This window comes from Prenolepis imparis, unplaced genomic scaffold (genome assembly GCF_030444845.1).
Source record: "Prenolepis imparis isolate NDT839.2.m4 unplaced genomic scaffold, iyPreImpa1.0 SCAF_1, whole genome shotgun sequence".
Taxonomy (NCBI): domain Eukaryota; kingdom Metazoa; phylum Arthropoda; class Insecta; order Hymenoptera; family Formicidae; genus Prenolepis; species Prenolepis imparis.
The window spans coordinates 15,820,443-15,846,410 of record NW_028141159.1 but is presented as its reverse complement, the minus strand read 5'-3'; the positions used below and the strand labels follow the sequence as shown (position 1 = coordinate 15,846,410).

At 42.3% G+C, this 25,968-nt stretch overlaps 1 protein-coding gene across 3 annotated transcripts in view; it reads right to left on the bottom strand.

Moving 5' to 3' along the window:
- Eip93f (Ecdysone-induced protein 93F) overlaps positions 1-24,684 on the bottom strand; it is a 47,810-nt gene extending 23,126 nt beyond the window's left edge. The window contains exons 1-5 of one of the 3 annotated variants that reach the window (XM_083058508.1): positions 24,546-24,684; positions 3,415-4,244; positions 2,937-3,245; positions 1,956-2,195; positions 1,417-1,496 (exon numbers count right to left, since the gene is read on the bottom strand). In XM_083058508.1, coding sequence (XP_082914634.1) covers positions 1,417-1,496; positions 1,956-2,195; positions 2,937-3,245; positions 3,415-4,244; positions 24,546-24,639 — 1,553 coding nt within the window. In that variant the 5' untranslated portion in view covers positions 24,640-24,684. Of the gene's footprint in view, positions 1-1,416; positions 1,497-1,955; positions 2,196-2,936; positions 3,246-3,414; positions 4,262-24,545 lie in introns of all 3 variants that reach the window. The other 2 variants (XM_083058516.1, XM_083058524.1) reach the window with 2 other exon arrangements.
- Between the last annotated feature and the right edge of the window lie 1,284 nt (positions 24,685-25,968).

The following is a 25,968-nucleotide window of genomic DNA, read 5'->3' as shown; positions in this document are numbered from 1 at the left end:
CAATACTGTTATTAAGGTTGATTTGATAGAACGCACTACCAAGTTCACCCAGCAAGCTTGTGTTTTACCGCGATTTTAGATCCTGATAACCGCGTGACTCTTTATCTATATAACCTTGTTCGCTTTTAATTACAATTATAATACACACAGAGAATCACACACATATATGCGGTGAAAATACAAGAGGCTTTATAAATAAAATTAAATATAATTCAATAATTAAAGAAATTAATATTTTTTTTTAGAAACTTTGATACATGTAAGCCGATCGAAGACGCGTAGCAAAGAATCTATAAGGTTTTAGCTGTATCCCGTCAAGATTGTCAAACTTATCTCGTATATTCGTATACAAGTCGAAAAATGCAAGCCACGAATACGAATACTCGATCGAACGGGCGTCATTCGAGAACGATACGATTCCTCTCGCGCTTGTCGCGTATGACGTCTTTACGAGGGAGATAAATCACGGTTATGCCCGGCCGCGGTGATTGGCACCTAATTGCGACGACATTCCGGATCGACTGGCTGTCAGTTTCGCGATTTTTCGAAAGTCGTTTGCCGGCGGCATTTTAATCGACGCCTTATCGAAATAACGCGCGCACCCGGCCGGCTTAAACGGCCACTCGATCACGAGGAACGTTTTCGCTAGGAGAAATGCGCGATCGCGAATCTTTTTTTTTCTTTCTTTTTTTCTTTTCCCCATTCAGTACGGAATGCATATTCGTATCAGCGACTCTCGCCTCGAGGTGTAAAGCGAGCCGCGCGATAACACCGAAACGACATCTCGTCGTCGTCGGTAGACGACGATTTTTCCATCGAAAAGAACGTCTTTTCGTCGAACCTGAATACTCGTACGGTCTTACTGTTTGCCGTCGTTTCTTTGCTCTTCTCCACTCGGGAAAAAGAGAGGAGTCTTGTCTCTTTTTATTCTGATGCGCACTCTGAAGAACGCTAATTCTATCTTTTTTTTTTCTTGAACGTAAGACTTTTTTCAATGTATTGAATTTATCAACGAAAGATAGAAAATTTATTAGAGATCTGAAAGTTTTTAATAAAAAAGAAAAAAAAACTTGTATAAAACTATAATTTTTGCATGAGCGAAATTACTTCAATTTATTTCAGTTTTTTTTTTATATCTATACACGGCGATTTAATTACGACTGTTTTATGATTAATCTCCTTCGTTTGGGTTTTATATATTTATCACTTTGACGAATCAAATGAATAACGCATAGCATATATAATTTTAGATTAAATGCATCGCGACATATCGAGTTGATTTATTTCACGCTGATTTAGTGTACATACGTATAAATCACTGACAATTAATAAGAAATTTTATATCTTCTTTTATATTTTCTATTCTATATTTTTGTCTACCCTATTCAAGAAATATTAAAAAATTATTGTACTTACTTGAGAATAGTCTTGGGATCGATGCCTGTCGGCATTCTCAGAGGTATTTTCTGTTGCTCTAGTAGGGATATGTTGTTGTCCTGAACACAAACAAATGGATAATAATATTAATATAAAAAAAAGCGATCAAGAGATTTTAATAAATAATAATTAATATTACGCAAGCATACAGCTTAGTTATTTAGAGACGTCAGCGTTAGTCACTTAATAACACGACTAATATAAGCACTAATAAGACTATAAAAGAAATTCTATTTCTTCAGCAATATACTATAATAGCGATCGTCGCGCGTAGATGATGACAAAGTCTACTAAAAAATAAGTGTAATATTAGCGGATAATTTACAATCGGTTTCGCTCGTTATACGATCTTTCGTCGAACACTTTACGAACCGCGCAACGGATATCCGAAGAGTGATTCGGATGAGCGGTATGAGCGGATAGAAAAATGAAACGAAGCCGAACAGAGAGAGAGAAAAAATGTACATTTACACACACGATAGAACAACAAACGCACGAAGAAAACGTCTCGCGCTTACCTGAGAATTTCTGGGTTTGGCCGAAAGATCGAGCGGTTGATCGGCCGCCGCGGAGCTGTCCTGGTGGGTCTGCACCCCAACAAGGGGCGCCTCCCTCGGCGGTAAGCACCATTGGGGCAGCAGAGTGGGGTAAGTGCCGCTGAGAGCGGCGGCGACCACGGACGCCGCCATCGGATCCACCTGGACCGACATCGGTGATTCCGCCGATCGCGAGCTGCTGCTACTGTCGCTCTGCGGACTCTGCGGGGCACAACACGGAGAAACGTGTCATACCGTGCTCGCGCGATTCGCCGATCGGACGGAATGGACTGGCGGATTGATAGGACATGGCAAAAAAAAATAAAAAAAAAAAAATAAAAAAAGAAGAGAGAAAGAGGGAGACCCGCGAGAGAAAGATGCGAATATATGGGGATCGAATTCTGATCGAATTCATTTTTCAAAAGACGTGCCCGTCTTCGCGAGCCCTCGTGAATCTTGTATGGGCGCGTCAAAGTGATCAAAGCTGTGTGTGTGGGAAAGAGAGAGAGAGAAAGAGAGAGAGAGAGAGAAAGAGAGAGAAAGAGAGAGAGAAAGAGAGGCTGGTGGTGTGACGGTCGGCGCACGACTTAATCAAAAGCAGCAAAGACCAGGTCAGACTCGAGCCGCGCTCGCGATGGCACAACAGGCGAATGGAGAGGTATGAAACGAGATTCCGATGACGCGATTGCGTAAGTGACAGATGAAACGAGCAACATTAAGGTATCTACGTTAGCGTTATCGTCAAGATCGTCGATATTTCGAGTATTATCCGAAGCGTTTGAGGTGTCGCGCAGCCTCGGATCCGAATTTCGCGTAAAGGAAAGATGATTCGTACTTTCTTATATTCTTCCATGTCTCTCGAGTCGAATATACAATCTCTACACAAAGTTAGCGATGAAGGACGAGGTCGATGCTCAGCCATGCGCAACCTCACACCGGATAAACTCGTCGTAAGTTACTTACAAGGGGCGGCTGGTCGTCGTGGGGTAGCTTGCCGTCGAGGCAAAAGTAACACTTGTCGAGCGGCTTCCAGTCCTCCGGCGGCGGGCTCGTGCGTCTTCCAAGGAGAAACGGCGCCGCGGCGCTCGTCGCGTTCCCCTCGCGGCATAACAGCCTCGACCTGGTCCCTTCCGAATCCGTTGCCGGCGTCGTCAGTATCGTCGTGCCGCCGCCAGCGGCTCCCGACACCTCTTGTAGCTCCTCCTCCTTTTTTACCCTCAGTAAGCCCTGCGTTACCGGTGCCCGCTCCAACGCGATCTCCTCCGTTCGTTCCTGAAAAACAAGAAAATGAAGAAAAGATTAGAAGAAAGATACATAACTCATTCTAATAATCCTACAAAAGTTTTAGTTTTAGTAATTTAAGATGGATTTAGTTGTCCTTCAGTATTTACCTATTATGCTGAATCCTTATTTTATAAATCTTGAAAAAAATGACACCAACCTTGGTCCCTTCCGTGTCGGTAGCGTTGGCAATCGGGTGATTCGCACGATCGTTTTCCGTCCTGAGAGGGCTGGTCGCCGACCTGTCGGCGTCCCCGTCGAGCTTCAGCCGTTTCTCCGCCTCGTTTTGGCCCCGTCCCGTCTCCTCGTCGTTCTCGTCGCCGTCCTCCTCGCCGTCGACGTTCTCCCCGTCGTTCAGCCGGCGTCCGCGTCGCCGTCTCGTCGTTACAGTCGTCGTGCCGGTCGCCGTTGCTGTCGCCGACGAGGTCGTCGTCGTCGTCGTCACCGCCGCCGCCGCCGTCGTCGTCGTCGTCGTTGTCGTCGTCGCCGCTCCCGTCGTTGTTGCCGTCGTGGATGTCGCCGTGTCCGTCGTTCTCGTGCTGGCAATGTCCTCTCGCGCGACACCGTCCACGGGCTCCTTGTCGACGGCTTCGAGCTTGATCTCGCCCGGCCTCAGACGGCGCAGATCCTCCTGCTGCTGCTGCAGATGGTGATCCTGGGCCGGCGCTTGCAGGTGATGATGGTGGTTCTGCAGGGGATGCCTCTGCAGGCTCTCCTGCTTCACCACGCTGGTCGCGAGCGTCGTCGTCGTCGTGGCCGTCGCCGTCGTCAGCGCCGACGGCAACGACGAGGGTACCGGATGATGCAGCTGCGGCCCAATCTGATCCAGGCTCCCGGCTATCGGGTTGCAGGACGACGACAACGCCGGATAAAGCCGATGGTGAGGCTGTGCCGTCGCTGATTCGCTGCTGCGGGTGCCGCTGTACAGGGTGTCCTGGTATTGCTTCCATCTCCTACGGCCCATCAACTCCTCCGCTACCCGTTCCAGACCTGCGACACCACCGCGACTACATCAAACAATGACATACGCGGGTCGCGAGTCACCCGTCACCCGTGTATGAAGAAAGTGCTACTTTCAATAGAGCAAACAGACATTTGATGCTAGGCTCATTGAGACCGGACCGATACAGGACCGATAGTTTCGAGGTTCAAATGAATAAGAATATGAATATTATGACAATTTTATAAAATACTATTATTACCTGCCTGATAAACATTTTTAAAAATTTCAGAAAAAATTTTTTATTAAGATATATAAAAATTTATTGTTTAACACATCTAACAACTTTATTACATCACACTCTCTTCAATGGAGAATGAGTGTAAAAAGCAGTGAATATTTACTGCTGATCTTAATTATAAAGTATAGCACTCTAAGTAAATTAGTAAAATTTCATTGAAGGAATTAGCGATAATTAGTGATAGCAGCTGTTCCAAACAGTATTAAAAATAATATTAATATCAATAATATTTTAATAATAATATAATAATAATATTTAAAAATGCGCGTCTTATATTAATACATATTATATACATATGTATATGAAATAAATTTATAGCAATATATTTTGTTAAAGAAATCTGAGTTTAACCAAAAATCTTGTTTATTTTTGGTTACTACTTAAAACTAGATAAATATAATATATGTATAATTTAAAATTTTTGAATGCCAGTTATATCTGCCATTACATTTTTATTTGAAATATGATGTAGAGGCTTCTCCCGAGAAATACTAATTCAAAATAGAAAAAGTTTTAAAAGCTATATTTTGCAAATATATATGATTATTTATATTATGAGATGGAGGAGGAAAGCATAAATGTTTTTACTGAAATATTCACCAATCTTCGATGAAATTTTATGTCACTACTTTAATTAGAGACATTTTCACCGATTCAATTTAACACGAAACATAATGGATATTTTGTCTTCAGTCTTGAAGCAGTTTGTTAAATAGCATGACACTACTATAATATATACTATAATATGTGGTACCAACGTGTGCCGAATACCGAGCCGATAAGTCTATCAAAACATATTTCCCCGAATCGCTAACTATCGCTATCGTAATTTTATGCACTAAAATAAGTGGCCCGCGGTTTCGCGCAATCGCGGTTGCATAATCGTGAGTTACGAGAAACGTATTCGTCGTGCGGATGTGACGATATCTATATAACCCGCTGCACAAATTCACGCAAGTGCACTGCTGCGAATGCGCCAGACCGACTCGTTTGTCATAGGAAATGATGGACGATGATTAAAGTTCTAGAGAAAAGCACGCGGATATACGCAGCGCGGAGACGCGCGGATGCAACGTTGTTCTTGCAACGAGAGTTGCAGGCAAAATTATGCAAATCGCGTGCGATTTGCGTAACCGGATATGGTGGTTTTCGAAGATTATGGCCGCACTATTCAGCGTACTCTAGAGCGAGAGAAGGAAGATAACAGATTTGCGAAAAGAACGTCTTTTTTTTTTTTTTTTTTATTCAAAATGCGCGAATGTTTCACAATTACTGGAGATTTATTGCAGCATTTGAGAATGCCCGAGCATTTAATTACATGTACGTGGGAATGGAACGTGTTAATCTAATTAATTAACCTTTTCACCGCTCCGGACAAATAAATGGACGGAGATTAAAACGTATGGAAATATAATTTCCTTAGAACACTCTGTTACTCTTTATAGTTATGTGCAATTACTCGTGAAAGCTTCGTTGTTTCTAAAGATAAGAGAAATCTTTCCATTTGATGCACATCCTCCAATTACGAAAGTAAATATATATGTGTATATATATATATATATATATATCGAGAAGAGAGATATATTTATTATTTGTTTTAGATAATCTTTTCTCGAGAAAGAATGCATTTTTCTGCGCGTTTAACTCTCAAACATTGATTTCTGTGTCCCAAGCAGCATTATGTCAGTTAGAATTCCGTTTCATTCCACCACGAGAATGGTTCGCGATATAGATAACGGGATTTTTTCGCTTCCTTATCCAAAGGCCGAATAGTTGACTGTTATCATACCGACATGACGTGCCTAGCTGCCTCCGTCGAAAAGATTTGCGATTTCAGTTTCGCGCCAACGGATGTTCCGATGTTAAATCATCATCGGGATTTTACAAATTATGATATTTATGCTAGTCGAAACAATTATCAGAGACGCGCCATAGTACAATGCAGTACATGTGTATTTGTGTGACGGATGTTAATTTCCTGAATAAATATTTAACATCGCGGAAATGCCCGCCAGCGTGAGCTTGTGTTTTTCGCTCGTTCATTAATTTAACAAACAATATTCGATATTCATTTGAGTAAAAGCTCGGCGATCTGTCGTATAATTCGTCATCGAAGAACCGTGAAACCGATTTGATTTGTGACGCTCGAATTTAATCTTGCGTCAGACGTGCGTTTCCCCGCTTTTGCCAATAGTGCCTGTAATTTTTCTTTCTCTCTTTAAGATTATTTTTATTTTGTTTCAAATTTACAAAGAATACCTTCGAGCTTGCGCAAGTCTTTAAATGATATAACATATAAATTAGCGATGAAATATAGAATAAAACCTTTCTCGTCCTCTAAATAATTTATACATATTATCTGATCACGATTATCGCGACACATAATTCTATCATTTACTTTTTTCACCCTATCGCGATATTCCGCGTGAAAAATAAAGTTCTGTCGATAAATCCTTTAATTTATACACTTTTACGACTTTTATCGATACAAAACATAATTTACTCGTCGAATCACCGGCCTCTATCTCTCTAAAGAGCGCATCCTAACGTCGATCAAACGCAAACCGACAACGGCTGGCCAATTACAGCTTGGACGCGCCAATCAGCCGCGCTTCTCGTCGGACACCCGGTATCACAACGCGCGTGGCGCAAATGCAAATGCAACGTACCGTCACGCCAATCGGTGCACGCGCGTGTATGTATGTATGTATGTGTGCACGTGGTGCACAACATATATACGTTCCACACTATACGTATTCGCGCGAGGCTTCTGTCGCATTCGCGAGGCAAAGAGACGATCGCGAGTGCACACACTTCTACATGTATGTATACAGTATAGTACGTGAATATGAAAATATATCGCGTGCGAATCGAGTCCGGCGGCGATTTTTCACAGCGCTGGATTGATTTTGTCGCTTGCCCCGCGCGCTGCAGGATAGTCATTAGGCCCGTAAAGAGCCGGTGGCGGCACGTCGCTTCTGCGAAACGCGTTGTTTCTGTGAAACGACGGGGAATTCGCAAATTAAATTGCACACGAGATCGATACGGTACTGTTCGTGGTACGCACAATTTGGCATGTCTTGGAATTTCGAAGCTTTTATCGGCCACGCGTGCTAATCAAATCTGAATCTAACTCTTTGGTATTTCTGCGGATTTATCATTGCAAATTATCATTTTGTTCGTATAATAAAGAGAGCGAAAGGTGGAAACTATCGATTATGTCGGTTTAGCATAAAATTACTGCAAACGCGATCTGGGATATAAAAAAGTAGCATACTCAAAATTATACCAACGTGAAAGAGATGCTTGATTTTGTATCATTTTCACATGTAACACTTTTAAAAATATTGTTTCTTTTTTTTTTTTTTTTTTTTTTTTTGAAAATATGAATTTCTCATTAACGAGAGAAACCGCTAAAATGCAGTGCATCGTATTACTGCATCGCTTAATTTGGGATCAATCTGTAGTGAACCAGCTTTGTGGTGAAACCATTGAAAAATTCAAAAGAAAAATTTAAGCGTTTAAAATAATGTAAGCCGTGGTTTTTATCACATTTTAATATATTTATGAAATAAATTTATGAAAAATAATATCATTTATATATTGAGCGAATAAGTAACACGATTATAATACATGGAAAATTTTCTCTCCATATTTGCACAATTATATTCAAACAATTAAAGTTTGTAAAATATCGATAATCTTATTAATTAAAGCGTTTACTGTGCTAAAATAAAGATTGAGAAGCAAATATCTTTGATCTACATAACGACGCGGATTCATTAAAGTCAGATAACTAGGATTTATATAGCAATAGAAGACCTCGATTCGTGATAGTGGAATCGCGAAAACAATTTGGAAAGTACGTTAGAGACTCTTTCTCTAAATTAAAGCCCGCTAAGGTCGGTTTATCTCACGCAAATGGACATTCTCACACAGCTAATTATTTCGCGCTGTATTTCGAACGTCGCAATTATTATCGCCTGATTCAACGGCGCGTATCGAGAGTTAGTTTAATCGTGTTATTTTCTTCGAAAGATACAACACACACTCTCGCGTAGTAGAAATTAATCCATCGTTGTAAGTATCGAGCAAACTCCGAGGCGCGAATCGAAGTCGCTCGATCGCAAACTGTGCACATCGCAGCTTTGAAATTTCGCGAGCGTAATGAGTCTTATGAGTCTCAACTATTAATTAGTTCAATCGCTAATTATCCGTTCCGTTCGATAATTACTGCGTTATCGATTTATGCCGATATCGGTGACCGATGCGCGAGAAGAAATTGATAATCAATCGTACAATTGTGTGTTACGCCAAGTACAAATATTTTGTTGCAACCGTTTTGTAAAATAAAATTTAATGTAACAAATTTCAAACTTTTTTATATTTTTGACCTCCGGTTTTTAATTCTTAAATTTCATTTAAAAAATGAGTCGAAGAATCCATTTAAAATATATATAAACAAATTTTATTAATATTCTTAATAATTTGACTTCTTAGTAAATTAACTTGATTCGCACGATTGTGCAGTCATAGTTTCGATTGTAGGTCGCGAAGTGCTGACCGCCCTTGTCACTTAAATTTATTATCAATTTCAGTACCAGTGTGTTTTCAGAATAGCCGAGCACTCGTCGGCATTAATAGTGATTAATATGTAACAGCATTAGCATGTTAACCGGTTCTCCAACAAAGTTGATAGAAAGCTTGTAACAAGTAGGAAAGTTGATTTTCAGCGCGAAGGGACGGAGGATCTACCATGTGAAGCGCACACAAATTTCGGGAATTGCTGTAAAGTAATCGCGGAAGATATATCGCAGGTTTCGCTCGAGTTCATGAATAAGCGCAAATTAGCTTGTGAAGAACGAGAACGCCATTGATCACTTTGGATAGCTTGCAATTATATGTCGTACGCTCGACAAAACGTTAATCCTTAATCCTCAACCGACAATATTCATTTTTCGAACTTACATATATCCTATTTTAATTGTTAATATAATTATATTTTTGTAAATCAGTAAATAATTTTGGTAAGTAAATATTTTCAAAAAAATACGAAATAAAATAGCACAAAATAATCATTTCTTTTGTCAGAAAGAGTTTTTAATTACTTAATCAATCAAATTACTTAACGCAATCAATTTAAAAAAATATAGAAAAACAAGATAGATTGTGTGCAGGTAAAAAATTATATAAAATACAAAATATAAAAATACATAATTGGAGAAATAATATTGAATGCCGAGGAAATATGCAAAAAAAAAAGAATAAAATTGCTCGTTATGTTTCCTTTTTAAATTCGACTATTTCAGATACAAGCGTGTAGAAAAAAAATAATCCCGGAAAACTTGCTCGAATTAACGCGGTCGCTTGAAAGCGCGCATGAAAAACATCTGAATAAATTATTATTGTGTATCGAATGTTTGCGAACGAATGGCGACGCCCATCGCGTTAGCCCATCGCCGACGTGTACGGCCATTATTTAAACGCTCTACTTCCATGCAGCTTATCAAATATAGGTATAATGCGCTTTGCGGAAACGCGAACTGGATCCACGTCGGTCACGCCGCAAGATGTGTGCGTGTTATGTGTGTGTGCGTTTGCGCATGCTTGTCAGAAAAATGCACGACTGATATTATGGTCAGGGACGCGCTTAACATCGCGGTCTTAAGTGGAGCTTACACCCATATCGATATTTTTGAAAAAATTAATGACGCAGCGGCTCGTGTTTTTAATCTTCTTCGTGAATCAGATAGTTTGACGATATTTGCAGCAACTAGAAAAGAGAACGGATGTCCGCAATACAGTAGCGATCATTGATAAAACCGAAATATCGCAGTCAGCGATATTCTTAATATTGTATCGCATTTGCACGAGTCTTGAGATAATTCCCCGTCGACCTTTTGACCTAAGCTCCGATGTGATCGCACTAAATTTCAATCGATCGCAAAACAGTAATAATTTCAGTCCTTTCTATTACGAGATCTCATAATTAACCAAATTTTTCGCGTAATACATAAGTAAGTGACACGTGCTCTCGTAGCAAAATGTTAATTGCTTATCGACGAATGTCTTATCGCACTGCAAATTTACGATAACGCATCGGTGATAAATGCGCTCGAAAGACGATGCATTAATTAAGAGGTAGGAATATATACGAGGCAAAACGACGGAGTGGAAGCAATACGTAGCGTATCTTCACAATGAGCATTAATTTTTCATCGATGGTGTGATATAATCAGCCGTTTAAGTGAAATGCAAACTATGCGCAAGTGTAATGAGGGATTGCATAATATCATTTCAAGTGTGTGGTTTTCAAATATATTGCCAATATATATATATATATATATGTATTTGTATAAATTGAATCATTCGATATACTCAGATTTTATTACTCTCCTCGTATTATGCAATATCATGAAGTAATTCCTATATAAATTCGTTCTCGAATGTCCCTATCTGATTTTCGATCTTCTTGTTCTCGTTCTCCTTCTACTCCGAAGAGAGACTCGATTCGCATAATAAAGCTGACACATAATAATCGTCCACCAACTCCCGATCGCGTGAATCATGAAAAATCATCGTTGCGCATTAGAGAAAATGGCTAATTTCTTTGGAACCGCGCGCCACGTGTCGCCCCGATCGCAACCACAGGAATCGGCCAAGTCATCGTCACGCCAGAGCGTGCAAACTTCAAGGTTACGTAATGACGCATGAAAATCTGACCGTGGGTCGCCGATCGCCTCCGTCGAATATTTTTCCTCTCCTCGCGGAATTTCGTATCTCGAATTTTTTAAGTAAGATTCCGCTTCTCGTCAGAAGATAAGAAAAAAGAAAGATATATAAAAACATATAACATAATTGCGAGACTGAGTACGAAAGTAAAATCTATATTTCCTCGACTTCGATAATTTCCAAACGGATCGACTTATCTAACAATAAGTGCATCGAAGAAAATCGCGAAAGTCCATTATACGGAAGTTTGCGCACATTCAATTCGTTTTCCGCGGAATCATGCGTGTGACAATATGTGCAAGTAGCTAGCTTATCTCGCAATGATTCGCGCGATGACTGCAATAGGATTATCGCGAGATTAATCATCGACCTAAAACGACTCCTTTCCTTTATAAGATCGGATTAGCTTCATTAAGATCCACGCTGTATGCGATCAACAAAGGTGATGTACAAGCTTGTATCAATTGATTGCAGATGCGCGGTTCTCTATGCGGATGTGTATTGATAATGAAAGGCATCGTCTCTCACGTATAAACAAGTGAAATAATAAATAATAAGAGAAGGAGAAAAAGCGTTATTATGCACATTTTTGGTCTCAAATAAAGATTAAGATATTTTCAATGTTTTAAGATACGAAAAACATATAAATTATTCTTTAACAAATCCCATATTTTTATACATGATATATCTCATCAGAAAAAAAATTATATTCTAATAATAAATATATTAAAATTTATTAACAAATTTTATTTTACATTTCTTTACGTGTGTGGTAATAAACTTTCATTTGTCAAATGATGTATAAAAGTAGCATTTCTCATTGAAATAATCATCTTATTGACATTATTCTATTTATTTAATGCGTGCTTTTATTAACAAGTGTGTCACAATATGAGGGAATTAGCTAGAAAGATAAAAACGCGGTTTGTGTTTCTCGTTGAGGAATCTGCGCCACTCTCGTTATATATTCACGACGAATAAAGTCGAAATGCTTGATCGATTTCATCCAGAAGTAATTAGACTTCAGACACGACCCCCCGGATGAAATTCCAGGCAGGAGGTGCAGAACCAATCTTATCTCTCGTGCCATTTAAGAAGACGAAGAAGTAGGGCGAGTGACCACGCCCGGGATTAAACCAATGACGCTATATCGGTTCGACGAATAAAATCATTATCTACGTCTACGTGTAGATTCACTGTTTGCGGCTATAATTTTTTTGCATCGTATTTTTTTATATATTTAATATATTCTTGCTAATGTATACAACGTATTGTGTTATTGCTGGAAGATTTATGTAAAGAATCTTTAAAGAAATATAATGCATTGCGACTGTGTACTATGTCGCTTCAAATAAAAAAAAATGATATAAAAATTAGTTTAAAAAATTTTTTTAAATTATTTTCCTTATTTTTTTCTATATATGTGAACAAAGATTGTTACTTATAGAAAAAAAAGATCTATAGATATATTCTATATATATAATTATATATATTATGTTTATTATATACATATATTTTATTATACATATATAGCCTTCTTTCCGGACACTTAATAATTCGGATTAAATAATTCATGATCATTAATTATAACAATAATAATTAATAACGTTTCTAATATTAATTGCCTACAAATATACAATCCAAAGAAAGGTACAAATCGATAAATTAAATGTCATAGTACATTCTGCTGACTATATGTATATCTTCTTAAAATTGGTGCAGAAATACGATTGTCGACGAATTAAAGAATCGATTCTTCGGAACGAAAAATTGATGAGAAGCATCGACGGCGATCCTTGCCTCTCTGACGACAAAATCGATAAAAATTCGAGAACGGAGCAACTTTCCACGATCATTCTTTCCGCCGATACGAGGCGAGGATGTAGCGGCACCATTCTTCAATTTTAAATCGAATGGCCTCGAGGGGCCCGCTCGACCAATAGAGAAGCCACGGTTTTCAGCGCGGCCCGCCACGGTCCCTAAGCTACTACTACATCACGTCGATGCCTAATCGCCGGCCCATTTCGACCAATGGCAATTCAGTGTTCGGACGAGAGTAGAATGTTCGGAAACGGATGACTTCTGTCTCTCTCTTTCCTCTCTCTCTCGGTCCCTCGTGATGAGGCCGCGGTCGACTCTCACGAGATACACACAAGGCTATCCTTTGTCCGAAACCCGGCTTAGCGCTCGACCGCGTTGAAAACGTCTCCCTGCCGCTATAATCGCGCCGTAATTGCGATAACGAGTGGCCCGTCACCGGCCAGGTCCGTTCGGCACGCGAGTCCACCGGCGCAAGTAAGCCTAAGAGTAGTTTCTTTCATGAATCGTGTCCCCTCTCAATGCCTAATCGGTACCGCTTCATTGGTCCTAACGATACATTGCATCGAAAATTAACCCGTGTATTTTCTAGTCGGTACATGACTGAATTTATATGATTTCTCTTACGAGAAATTTATCATAAATATCTGTGTGAGTTCGCGTTATTATTAACACATACAAATCTCACTGATTAACACATATATAAATTCCACTAATATATCATGACAAGAGATCCACTGTGTATAATAATTAATTTTTTGAATGAAATCCACCATTGATATATTATATTCACTCATAATAACATACGAAAATACATTCCCCTGTTAATTTCACGCACGAGCACGTTTAAAAATTTACAGATAAATAAACGTCTAGTCTCTTAAATTGAATCAATCAAAATGTCACTAATTTTTTTAGCAGTGTCAAAATATTTCACTGAAGATAAAATATCTCATTGATCTACAGTAAAAATAGTCACACTTTCGCTCTTTATGTATATGTGTGTCCCACTGATTGTGACAGTAAGATTTCACTAAAAAATCAGTAATAATCGTACATATTTGCAAGCTGTAAATTTTTAAGGATTTCTTCTTTTTGGAATACTATGTTTGAGAAAAGAGTTTCCACATATTCTGAATTTAAAATAAAAATATAACTGTATTTAAAAATTTTTAATTTATATTTATTAAACTTTTTTATTTTTGTGATGTGATAAACTCATAAAAATGAACAAGATTTTTAGTCAAACTCATATATTTCTCTTTAACAAAATATGCTATAAATTTATCTTATAATTTATCTATATAATATTCAAATTTAAAACATCACTGAGTGAAACAACCATTGGCACTAATTTTTTTAGTGAGATTTCACTGATTTGCAATGGTATTCTTCATTAAGATCATCAATGATTATTCACTGCTTTCAATGATAATTCGTTGATTAAAAGAGCATAGATGAAATATAATAAATAAATATCGATATAAAATGAATTAATGTTGCCGAATAAAATTAGTTAACGGTACCTCCTGCTTACACAATGTTATCGTGAAAAATTAAACCGCTATTACTTTCAAACCTTGTTTCACCTTGTGACAACCGGGTGAGCGCAATGCTTGCGATTCGATGGAATGAAAAAAGAAAGAAAATAGGCAACCGCGTCAAGTTATCTGCCTCGCTTTGTTGCATGATCGCGAGAATCCCATTCACCTGGCGGGATCGCTTAGCGAGTTTCCGAAGCGAAGGACGATGCCGCACACGATGGATGTCGAAAGGCTCAAGAGCGTTTGCCCGTCTCTCGCGAGGGCCCTCTCCGTCTCATCTATACTCAGCCGTGCCTCATTAATGTTCTCGAAATGATGATCGTCGAGGACGACAATCGCGCGCGCGTATATCAAAGCTCTTGATCTACGATCGTCCAGGATAAAAATAAGTTGCGGCGATGAATAGTAAGTTTCGCGAGAAGGAGAGTTCTCATGGAGAACTCATTGTTGTCGGTCGTTGTCTGAGATTCCCCCGATCGTGTCCCCTTGAGCATGAAAGTATCCTATTGCTGACAGAGAACACGGTCACGAGTCGCGCATCCACCTACATTCTTCTCCCGCGTAAGATCGCAATCGACGAGAGCGTGTAATTAAAGGATAATTCCTAAACCGCGTGACGCGATCCCCTCGAAATTCTCCCCCGTAGAAAAATTCTTAATTTTTGCATGACGTTTGTATGTCATAATATTTTGCGATACAAACTCGACGTCGCGAAGGTCTTGGACGATAACTCTTGTTGCGAGGTACGACGCATTCACGAAAATACACCCGAAGGGTTTTCAGACATCGGAGGGCGAGGTACCAGCTGCCGAATCTTTTACAGCCATTCTCTTTGTCCTCCCCTTCCCCCTTTCCCTCCTCCCTCCACCCCTTTCATTCACAGTCCTGGTTTACTAACGGCCGTGAAGCAGCCAATGCACTCTCTATCGAGAGGGGTCGCTTCCTTTTCTTCAACGGCAATTGCAAAGGTGTATGCGCACATTCATGCACGTATAAATGCAGACAGGATCGGATAGTGACTTCTCGAGGTCCGAAGCTAATCATTTTTAGAGGAACGTTCGAGGGACGCATTCGCAACGGTATAATAGAACAAAGAGAGACGTTGAAAGAAAGTCAATTCGATCCTACGTGATGAATGACTTTAAGAAATTGACAAATGTGTGTGTGTATTTGCGAACGAAAGATTAATTCTGCTGTTGAGACTTGTGAAAATAAAGTTTCATTATAATTTCCATTTATATACTCGACCCTGTATACACAAATACATACGCGAGAAAATATAGGAAAGAAAGCTGACTTGGCGAACGATTCTCTTGTCCGATTTCTCCAATTTTCGATGGTATAATAAGTTTGAAGTTTTACAGATTGATTGATATCTTCTATCGAGAATGTGAAATAAAGGTTTCTCGAAGAAATTTCCAAATCTGACTGACGTTCTAATTTTTCGAACATTGATAGATATCTAGATATAATAGATATAATAGATAGAAGATATCCTTCAACCTTTTATATTTTTGTGGCATACATTTTTTCACTTCTTTTAAGAGAAATAAATTTGAGTTATAGAACAAATAATACAGTCTTTACTTTAATTAGGCCAAATTGATATACTGTACGCAAACACATTCACTGGAGATTTCAGTTTTAGTATCATTAGTGCTCAGACAAGACCGTTCATTATTCTACAGCTCGCAACTAGCAATCATTTTGCAACGGCCACTCCTATTCTTTGCAACAAGCACGTATAAAGACTTCAAAAAAAATATATATGTATATATATCCGGGAAGACAGAGAGAGAGAGAGAGAGAAAGAAAGAGAGACACATTCACAGACGATCGCGACTTCTTTGAAGTCGATGAAACTACCTGATGTATCTGACATATAATAGTATACGAATCGCAACCCGATAATCGTGGCACGTTTTCGAAACAAAGTTTAGATAGAAAAATGAAGGTCACGATGCACTCGATGCAAATAGAATGACGAGGCGAAAATGAAACATTCAATCAGCAGTAAATTTCAGTTGATCAGCGACTTTTTTTGCATCGTGGATGGCCCCGAGGATGCGACATTTCAATTTTTTTCGTCGCGCACGCCTAACAAGACTTTCGTCGCAGTCGCATCTACATAAGCGGTAATCGGACACCAAACGAGGCAACGGCGGAGTCGTTGTCTGGTGACCCATTTATCGCTCTACGCTGTCTAGTGTTACAGCCGAGTCCGCGTCGCGAAATATTACCGTACGGGCCACGATAGATTCGTCAGTGACAAAGGAGCGACAGTGATAGACCGGACCGGTGGAAGAGGAGCGAGGTCATCCCTATCAAGATTCGTCGATCTTCTTTCGCAGCGATCGCAATATCTTTATAGTCTCGTCCGATAAGATTGCCAGAGAACATTCAGGAACCTCTAGAACCGTCATTCTGAATTGTCTCACTGATGAAGGGCGAAGGTATAGAGGGTCGCACACATACAGAGGACCTCCGAACGAATAGCGCATTCTGAGATTGAAGTAAAAAAAAATGTTGAAAATTAATTTTGTGTAATATAATAAAATTTAATCGTAATATAATGATAAGTTTTAATCACAATTTTTGTTTATTTTAAACGCAATAATAATATATTGTATTATTCAAAAGTATTTGAATCATATACTATTGGAGCAACACTTTCCGAATTTCCTTATCGTCAAATGAGTATTTTAATTCGACAGACAATACAGTTTATAAATTTATGCAAAATTAAATTAAATATATATTTAGCATAAAAAATTTTTTTTTACTTCCATTGACTCTCTCCGAGAATGCATCATTATGCACATGCTGCACAGTACAGCATACAGCTGTATAGGGTAACAGCTAACGAAAATGTTGCAACAGGCAGAAGAGGCAAAATGTAAGAAAGGTGAGACGATAAGCGAAAGAAGCTGGCAAGAGAAGATAAAAGCGAGCAGGCGAGAGAGAAAAAGAACGAGAGAGGGATAGCTTCTCGCAGGCATGCAGGATGCAACAGTTAGCGCATGGTGCGAAGAGAGATGCTATTGCCGACGTGTGCACGTGTGAGTCGAGGTGAAACGCAACGAGAAAGAGAGTCGCTTTTTCAATGTACATACACATGCGCACGCGGCCGAAGAAGATGAAGAGAGCCCTCGCAACGGTTGAATATCGGCGTTTCGGGGTCGGGGCGTGATAAAGCGAAATCTCGCGCGCGGATGAAATTTTGCGGCGTACGCGCGAGAGGGACGATTAAAACGCAACAGTTCACCGCCGCCATCCGTCACCGGATTAACTCCCGTATTTTCAACTCCGCCTCGCCTCGCCTAGCCTCGCCACCCGCACGAGTGCGGATGATATTCTAACGGCCCGCTCGCGGATCGTGACGAAGAACGTGTAGGACATGTCTCTCTCGTCATTGAAAATGAATTACGTTACGTGCGCGGCGAGAGAGCTGTAATCATTTCGTTCTATTATTATTATCCGACAGATGTGAAATGAAACAATAGAAAGGAGTGAGAGGAAAATTGCAAGGATTTACGATATATTTTAGATTCGTAAGAAATAGAATTATTATCTCTCGATTCTTGCAAGAATCTCTCTTTCTATCTTCCACTCTTTAACAAATTCTACAAAAATAATATCAACTGATATGACTGGGGGGGATCTTCTGTGAACGTTTGTTAAATTACTTATTAAATAAATTAAAGAAAGAAATATTACTTGTGGGCAATATATTATGACCTAAAGATTTATTAAGAGATATGACACATAATGAGAAACTTTTAAATCAAATTTAATTCAATTTATTGATTTTAAATTCGATGCAGATCGTGCTTCGATATTCACCGTAAGTAATCCTTACTCATTGAGAAAACGATACAAACGTCTCCACCCTCAACTGGTAGCAGTTACGGTCCATGATCCGGCGATAGCGAAAATTTAGTCGCTCCAAATTATTTATCCCGTAAATAATTTAAAAGCCAGCGGCGTTAATTACGCGAAATTAGCGTCTAACTTCGAGCACGACAGGAGAAACTTCGCGCTCGAAGGGAGAGGGAAGGAGAGAAGGGGGAGGAAGAGGGGAGGAACGCGAAGAACACAGGAGTAGTTGTAAATTGCTTTATCGTATTGCGGGTTTCCCGGCGACGTATTCGGACGCGAACGAGGCACGAGGAAACGAAGTAACTGATTTATGAACTGGAGTTACGAGACGTCATCTACACGAGAGACCGGCTACGCGCGCCCATGAATGTCAAATAAATGCACGACGGATTCATCGACGCGCGGTTATCGCGATATACACACGTTACCGTTTTTTAATCAACCGGAAGAGGAGAGGAGAACGATGATAATCGAGCGTCCTTCGTTTTCGTTAGAGAGAAACGACGGACGGTCAGTTTATTTATACTTTACTCGCGTGCTTTACCATTTCGCGACAGTTAAACGCTATAACGTTGTTCGTTAACGAGCCAGTCGGTCGCACTAATTATCCCCGGAGTCTATGTAATCACTTAATACCCTGTTATCGAATTGTGCATAGGACGTTGACCCATTTTCCACTTTCGAAACGTTCGAGCGCGCTCGTGTCCGGACGATTATTATTTAAAAATGGCATTTCGCACGTCGATGCATAGTCCGACTATTGAGAAACCTGTCTTTCGTCCTGCTGAGGCAATCGGTTATGCAAGCGCGGAGTTTCAAAGCGGAACGATTTAATTGCCGCGATGAGTCCGGCTAGATTAATATATATGAGTTTTTATTTGGAAAGTTGTACGAAATTTTATAATTTTAAAACACAATGATTTCTGTGCAAACGTGTGCATTGTCGCGTGCGCAATATGTTACTTTATTTTCATAAGAAAATTTAGTTTCATAACTTCAAATTATAATAGAATTATAATGCTGGACGCAATATTAGTATAATTTGATTAGTATAATTTTCTCTAGTCTCTAGGGATAAAATAAGTTTATAAAAACGTATAAAGAATTAATATAAAATCTTACATACATATATGTAGATTTATACATGTACATGTTTTATCATGATTTTTTAAAATTAACTATAAAGAAGAAAATTTACAAAAATATTAATAATTAAAGAAACAGTACTATATAATTAAATTTTAACTTTTATAAAATAGTTATCTCTCAAATCGGTATATCCTACAGTTAATGACACATTAGAAAATATATCATTTAATTTAGTTTCGGAATATATCGTTTAATTTTAATTACGCGCTCAAAGTGCACGACGCTAAAAGTTTAATTAGATCTTACGGCGATCTCTACTCCTTTTTCTCATCGACAGTACCGTAGGATTTCTCGGATTCCACATCGCACGCACCGATCCAATTTTTTGCGTATTACGATTTATCTCTATCCATTCGCCGTTCGAGTACTAATGTCACTTTGAAGTTCCTCGAGGTTTCCGGGAGGAGCGTTTCCGGGCGTCGTCGATCGCCAAAATAGGGGGAAAAAAGCGAAGTAAAGGGGTAAGCGAGAAGCGAGAGAAAGAGAGAGAAAGAGAAACGGACGAAGAGAAGGTGCCGTGTCATTTTCGTCAATTTAATGGGCCCCCTTCCTCCCACAATCCCTTCGCCCCTCGAGCAGCAGTCTTTCTCTCTCTGAAGTCTCTTCCCCACCGTGCCCTACCAACATCCACCCCTAGTTCGCCCCCACTTTCGCCTCGTCGAAGCGAGGTCAATCGACGGAGAGGGCTGAAGACGACCCCCACCCTCTCACAACGACCCTCCCTACCACGGCTACTCAATATCGTTTCATTACGCACCCTGCTCCACCGACCACCCAACCACCCTTCCTTCTCTGCCTCACTCTCCCTCTCCCTCTCTCTTTCTTTCTTTCTCACCTCGCTTTAACCCCCGTCGTACTCCTCACTTCTCTCGCACCCCTTACGTCCCTCCGCTCCTACCACGGCGACGAAACACGAACGCCGACGAATTTTTATTGTTACTTCTCGCGCCGCTTCCTCTGACCTCCCTCCACCCACCCACCCACCCGTCCACCCAGCGCCTTCTCCTCTACCTTTTTTATGCGCCTTTTAACGATCAGCAGTAACTGCGCCCATCCACCGCCCCCTTTGCTTGCCTTGCCTTGCCTTGCCTTGCCTCGCCGTTGCCGAGCCTTTTCGGGAAATGGTGCGGATGCACAATGGAAAAGGGATGATACGTGCGTCGAGATATATATTGCTCTCCCCGAGCTTACGTCCGGCTTTCGTTTGTAATGCTTCCACGGCACGACACGGGGAAGTAATCGAGTTAATCGGAAACGATCGGAGCGCGACCTTATCTCTCTGTCAGATACTCTGATTCAAGTTTTCGTACTCTTGTGAGAAAGGGAGAGATCGGGGAAGGAGGACTGTTCTTAATACACACACATCCCAGACTCTTAAAAACTATTAATATTACATCTTTCATAAAGCTACCTCTATATTCCTCTATAAATCTTCCACTAGACAATGAAATATTACCGGATACGGCAAAGCGCATGCTCGCATAATCCATGCTTCGCATGAATGAAAAACAAGTGCGCTAGATAGATGGGCCTTCACTTTTCTTAATATCATAGAGATTAATGCGAACATTTTGATCACAATCGGACGTATAATGTTGGCGTTACTTGACACTAAGACTACCCTTCTTTTTATATTTTCCATTTTTATGGACGACAGTAATTAATAAAATTATAGTGCTTTCTACGATTCTAAAATTCCTTTCTACTTTTTTTGCAAAAGCGCGAAATTATACAAGATTTATACAAAGCGCAATGAAATAAAGCAGCAACAAGCGACATTCTCGAAATAGAGCAACGATTTTTCCAAACTCTCCGAATTATTCCTGCAATTTCGAGATTCGTTCTACTGCACAATAAAAAAGAAAAGACAAATTCTCTCTCTCTCTCTCCACCGATTCCGTAATCGCGCACGTGTACGGGCGGCACGCCGTTGCCTCGCAACTGCGTCGGGCTTGTCCCTTTACCTATACTACGTCGATCCACTTCCGCGTTTTTACGCCCGTCGAATCCGCCTCTGTCGTGTAATCGTACGACGTCCTCGTCCTCGTCGTCGTCCTGACGGTGCAGTAACGCACAGATCCACAGAACGACATCGTTACAGCCGACACCCCTGATCGCGAGATCGCGAGATCGCCCGGTCGGCTCTTTTCGACTCCTCGGTGCCGGTGCGGCGACGAGCGAGAAGAAGCGGCTTCATTACGTCCAATTCCATGTTCCCTCTCGCCCGGATCGCGCGATTACGTGCGTGCGTGCGAGCCGACGCCGGGGATTACGCGGTGCGTGACGATTATCGCGTATATGACGTCCCTCCCCCCCACGCTCTCTCTCCCGAAACTTTCGCGGTGATCCGGCCGGCGATCGACACACGCGCACGTAACAGGTGTAACTATCGCTTCCGTCCAACGAAGGGCAAAGAGGAGATGAGAAGCTGCTCCTGCCGCGCAGACAAGAGCAACAGTTTCCCGAGCGAGTCAGCAAAGGACGACGATAACGACCAAACACCGTCTTTATAGAAGTCACACACTCACTGAAGTCGGACACCCTTTGTTTCAAGTTGGTCCGATCCGAGATCCACTCACGTCTCTCTTTGTCGCGCGTTTCGATGCGTATACGTGCACTCGCGCGCGTACCACTCGGAGCACTAGACCGAGATTTCGATAGCCGATATTCCACCCTCCGTCACCCTTTCCCGAACGCGCACTGGTCGATCCTCCCAAGATCGTGAAAGTCTCGGAGGAGGAGAGGCGGAGGAACGCGGCGCGCACACACGCAACTCTCGTGTTGCCCCCTTTTTCCCTCGCCCTTTTTCGTCCGCCGCTGTCCACCCTCTCCCCTCCTACCGTCGAACTTCCACCGTCGGCCTCCGTTTTTAGGACCTCTTCGCTATACGGAGGACGAATACGGATGAGAAAGAAGGAAGGGGCGACCGAGAGGGTGGGAAGGACGGGGGATGTCTCGAGGAAGGATTCGCGAAAATTTCTCGACCACCAGCGGCAGCTGCGTTCCGAAATGAGGAGCGACGCAAGCGAGAGGTGGCGGCGACGACGACGACGGCGAGGGAGGAACAGGGGAAGAAAGAGATAGAGGGGAGGGGGATGATTGAGGGCGCGAGAGGCGGGAGAGGTCACAAAAGTGGAGGAAGAAGCGTAACGGCGAGTGCACGCAACACCGACGCGTGCGGAAACGTGCCTTCCGCGAGTACCGGAGCTTGCCCCTTGACGAACTAACCGAAAGGCGAAGAAGGGGAACTCGGGGAGGGTTAGGGTGGGGAGAAACGCGACGACGACGACGGCGGCGGCGGAGGGTTGGTGGATCAAAGGGTGGAAAAGGGGTGCCGGGGAGGGAGACGAGGACGGAAGGCCGTAAGAAGAAGAAAAGAAGGTTTCGGGCGGCGGCCGGGATCGCTCGTCGGGTTGTCTGTGGTCAAGGCACGCAGCTTGTGCAGTATTTTCTGCGCGTCTGACGATACCCGCCTGTTACCCCTCGGCGACGCCGAACGAGGGGGTGAGCGCCGTCGACGTGGAAGCTTGGGGTCTCGCGAGCCTGATTTTCGCCACCCTCTTCCTCTGTACAGGAAATTGCGCGCGCGACGCCTAATTCTTTTCCCAGTGATAACGCCGTGTCAATCTCCTCTCTCTCGCCGATTTCAAATTTCGATTTTAGCCCTTCAATCTTAAGCGTTTATCTCTCTCAACCGGTCTTTGACCGTATAACCTTTCACTCTAACCACCACATTTTTATTTCTCTCGTTGCTAAGTTTGTCCTCGATATGAGATGAATCAAATGAACATATTGAACAGCGTTAGAACGTGAGTTTTAATCTTTATATATAGACCGAGTATCGATTATATATACCATTTTCGGAAAAAGGAGTAATTATATATTCGCATATATAAGATACCTATTGAATTCATCCACGAAGTTTATTGAAAGCTTGAGCCATTGAGTAAACTTTTTGTTACGCAATATATATAATATAAAAAAAATATATTATACTCGCGATATAATTCGAATTGCGAAACGAGATCGTTCTTTTTCAGATCATATGCCACTGGTTATTTAATTGCGATCATTATATTTGCAATACGACGTCCAGTGTAAGAAATCTTATTGTTAGTCGTTTCTCTCCTTCGTAAATAAATCGTTTGGTGAGTATAGATGACGGTTTCGCACCAAAATGCACGCACGAAAACTTGAAACCGCACGTGAAACTACTCACAGAATATTATCGGATTTTCCGGCAACGTGGTACCACCCTGTTGAACGTGCAGGCGCGAGTAGGAGTCACGCCTGGCACATAGTCAGCCAGGATTCGGCGTTTCGGTTCGCAACAGGTCTCAACCACCAGCGTGTTTTCTCTCTCTCTCTCTCTCTCTCTCTCTCTCTCTCTCTCTCTCTCTCTCTCTCTCTCTCTCTCTCTCTCTCTCTCTCTCTCTCGCTCTTCTCCTCCCCATTCTCTCTTTCACGCCGCATCTTTCTTTCTCTCTCAATCTCTCTTGCTCGCTCTTCACGTTCGCACACTGATAAAGAACCCGTTCCTACACTATGTACGTCGACATAGCACATAGGCAAGCGTACGTACACACGCACATACATATATACATGCATACACACATTTTCACAGGTTCTCCAATTGATATATATACCACTTTTACCGCGACACACATATGTACACCCCCGCAACAAGCTGGTGACACGCCTCTCTTGCGCGCGCGAGCAGTCGGTCGGCGCGCATGCTGGTGCACGCGTGTATCCCCGCGAGGACATTTTTTCTCACGCATGCACGCACGCATAACGTGCACGCGTCGATGTAAATATCTATGCGCTACCACATATGTCTGTGTTGCAACTTTGCAAGGTATACGTACGAAACGCGAATGGTTCCTCGCCACGAGGAAAAAAAAGAACTTATAGGACTTTTTACTCACCGACTACGAAGACCATATTCTTTGTCCATCGTAGCAGCTCCCGTCGGATGTGTCTGCGTTCCTGTATGCAGCGGGCATAGGGGCAATCCGCCATTTTTGAAATCACATCTTAGGATGTGTGTGCGCGTGCCGGCCGGGTGCGCCTGCCTCGTGTTCCCGCGTGGATGTCCACCCCCTCCGCCGCCGGCGCTCCTCCGTCCTCTTCGTCGTCGTCGTCGTCGCCGTTGTCGTCCTCGTCGTCGTTCTCTCGTTCACCTTCTCTTTCTTGCTCCTACCCTCCTCCAACCCCTTCAACCCCTACGGCCCTCTAATTTCCCTTCCGCGTCTCTCTTTCCAATTTTCTCCCTCTTTCCCGTCGTCGCTCCCTCTCCACGCGTTGACCCTCCCTCTCTTCTTTCCCTCTGCTCCTCTGCCACCGACGTTTCTCTTGTCTTTCAACGCGCACCGTGAGCGTGAGACGTGCGTGAGGGAGAAGGGTGGCGCGCGTGTATACGTCGTCGCGCTAACGTGCGCGCTGTCTAGTGTGCAACGTCACGCGTGACAGACAGAAGCGGCCCGATTCGTCGTCGCCGTCGTCGTCGTCGTTGTTGTTGTTATCGTTATCGTTGCAAGCCGCACGTGTGATGGTAGTTGCGGTTCTAGTGGCAACAATAGTGGCGGCCCTGTCGTCGTCCTCGTCGTCGCCGTCGTTGTCGTCGTCGTCGTCGTCGTCGTCGTCGTCGTTGTCGTCGTCGTCGCCGTCGTTTCGTCGGCCGTGGCGCGGTGCAGCGCTCTTCCGCGAGCGTCGGAGGGATGGCGAGCCGACAGCAGCGTCGGCGTCGCTGGCGGTGGCGGTATCGGTGGCGGCAACGACGGCAACGGCGGCGAGGTGGGGATGTAGCCGCGGAGGGATGACGACCACGCTACTCCTCCCAGGTAGCGGGACAGGGTTAGGGCACAGAAACGCACAACACACGTGCACGCTTGCGCCCTGAGCGTCACGAGAGAGTGCAGTCTGTCGCCGGCGGCGCGTCTATCTCTTTTTCTCTCTATCTTTCTCTCTCTGCCACCCTCTACCACCCTCCCTCCCACCTCTTTCCGGCCCGTTGTGCGCGCACTTCTCGCACGAACGTCCTCTCTTCTCCCTTTTCTTCCGCCGAATCTTTCCGAACGGTGGGCCTCCTCGCACCTCTCTCACGCGAAGACACTCGCGGTAAATCGTCGGTTGCTATCTGAAACAGAAACAAGACCGCGCTCGGTCAGAACGTCTGTGCATTACCGATATTCTCGCATCTTAGAAATAATTTATCCTACCCCTTTTTAAAAGACGCTGTACTCGGAGAAAAGACATTATCATACGTTTGCATTCTTAAAAGACTTAAGAAAACTTAAACTTCTTACGTCCTACTTAATTACACCTATCATTTTTAAGTCTACATCGCAG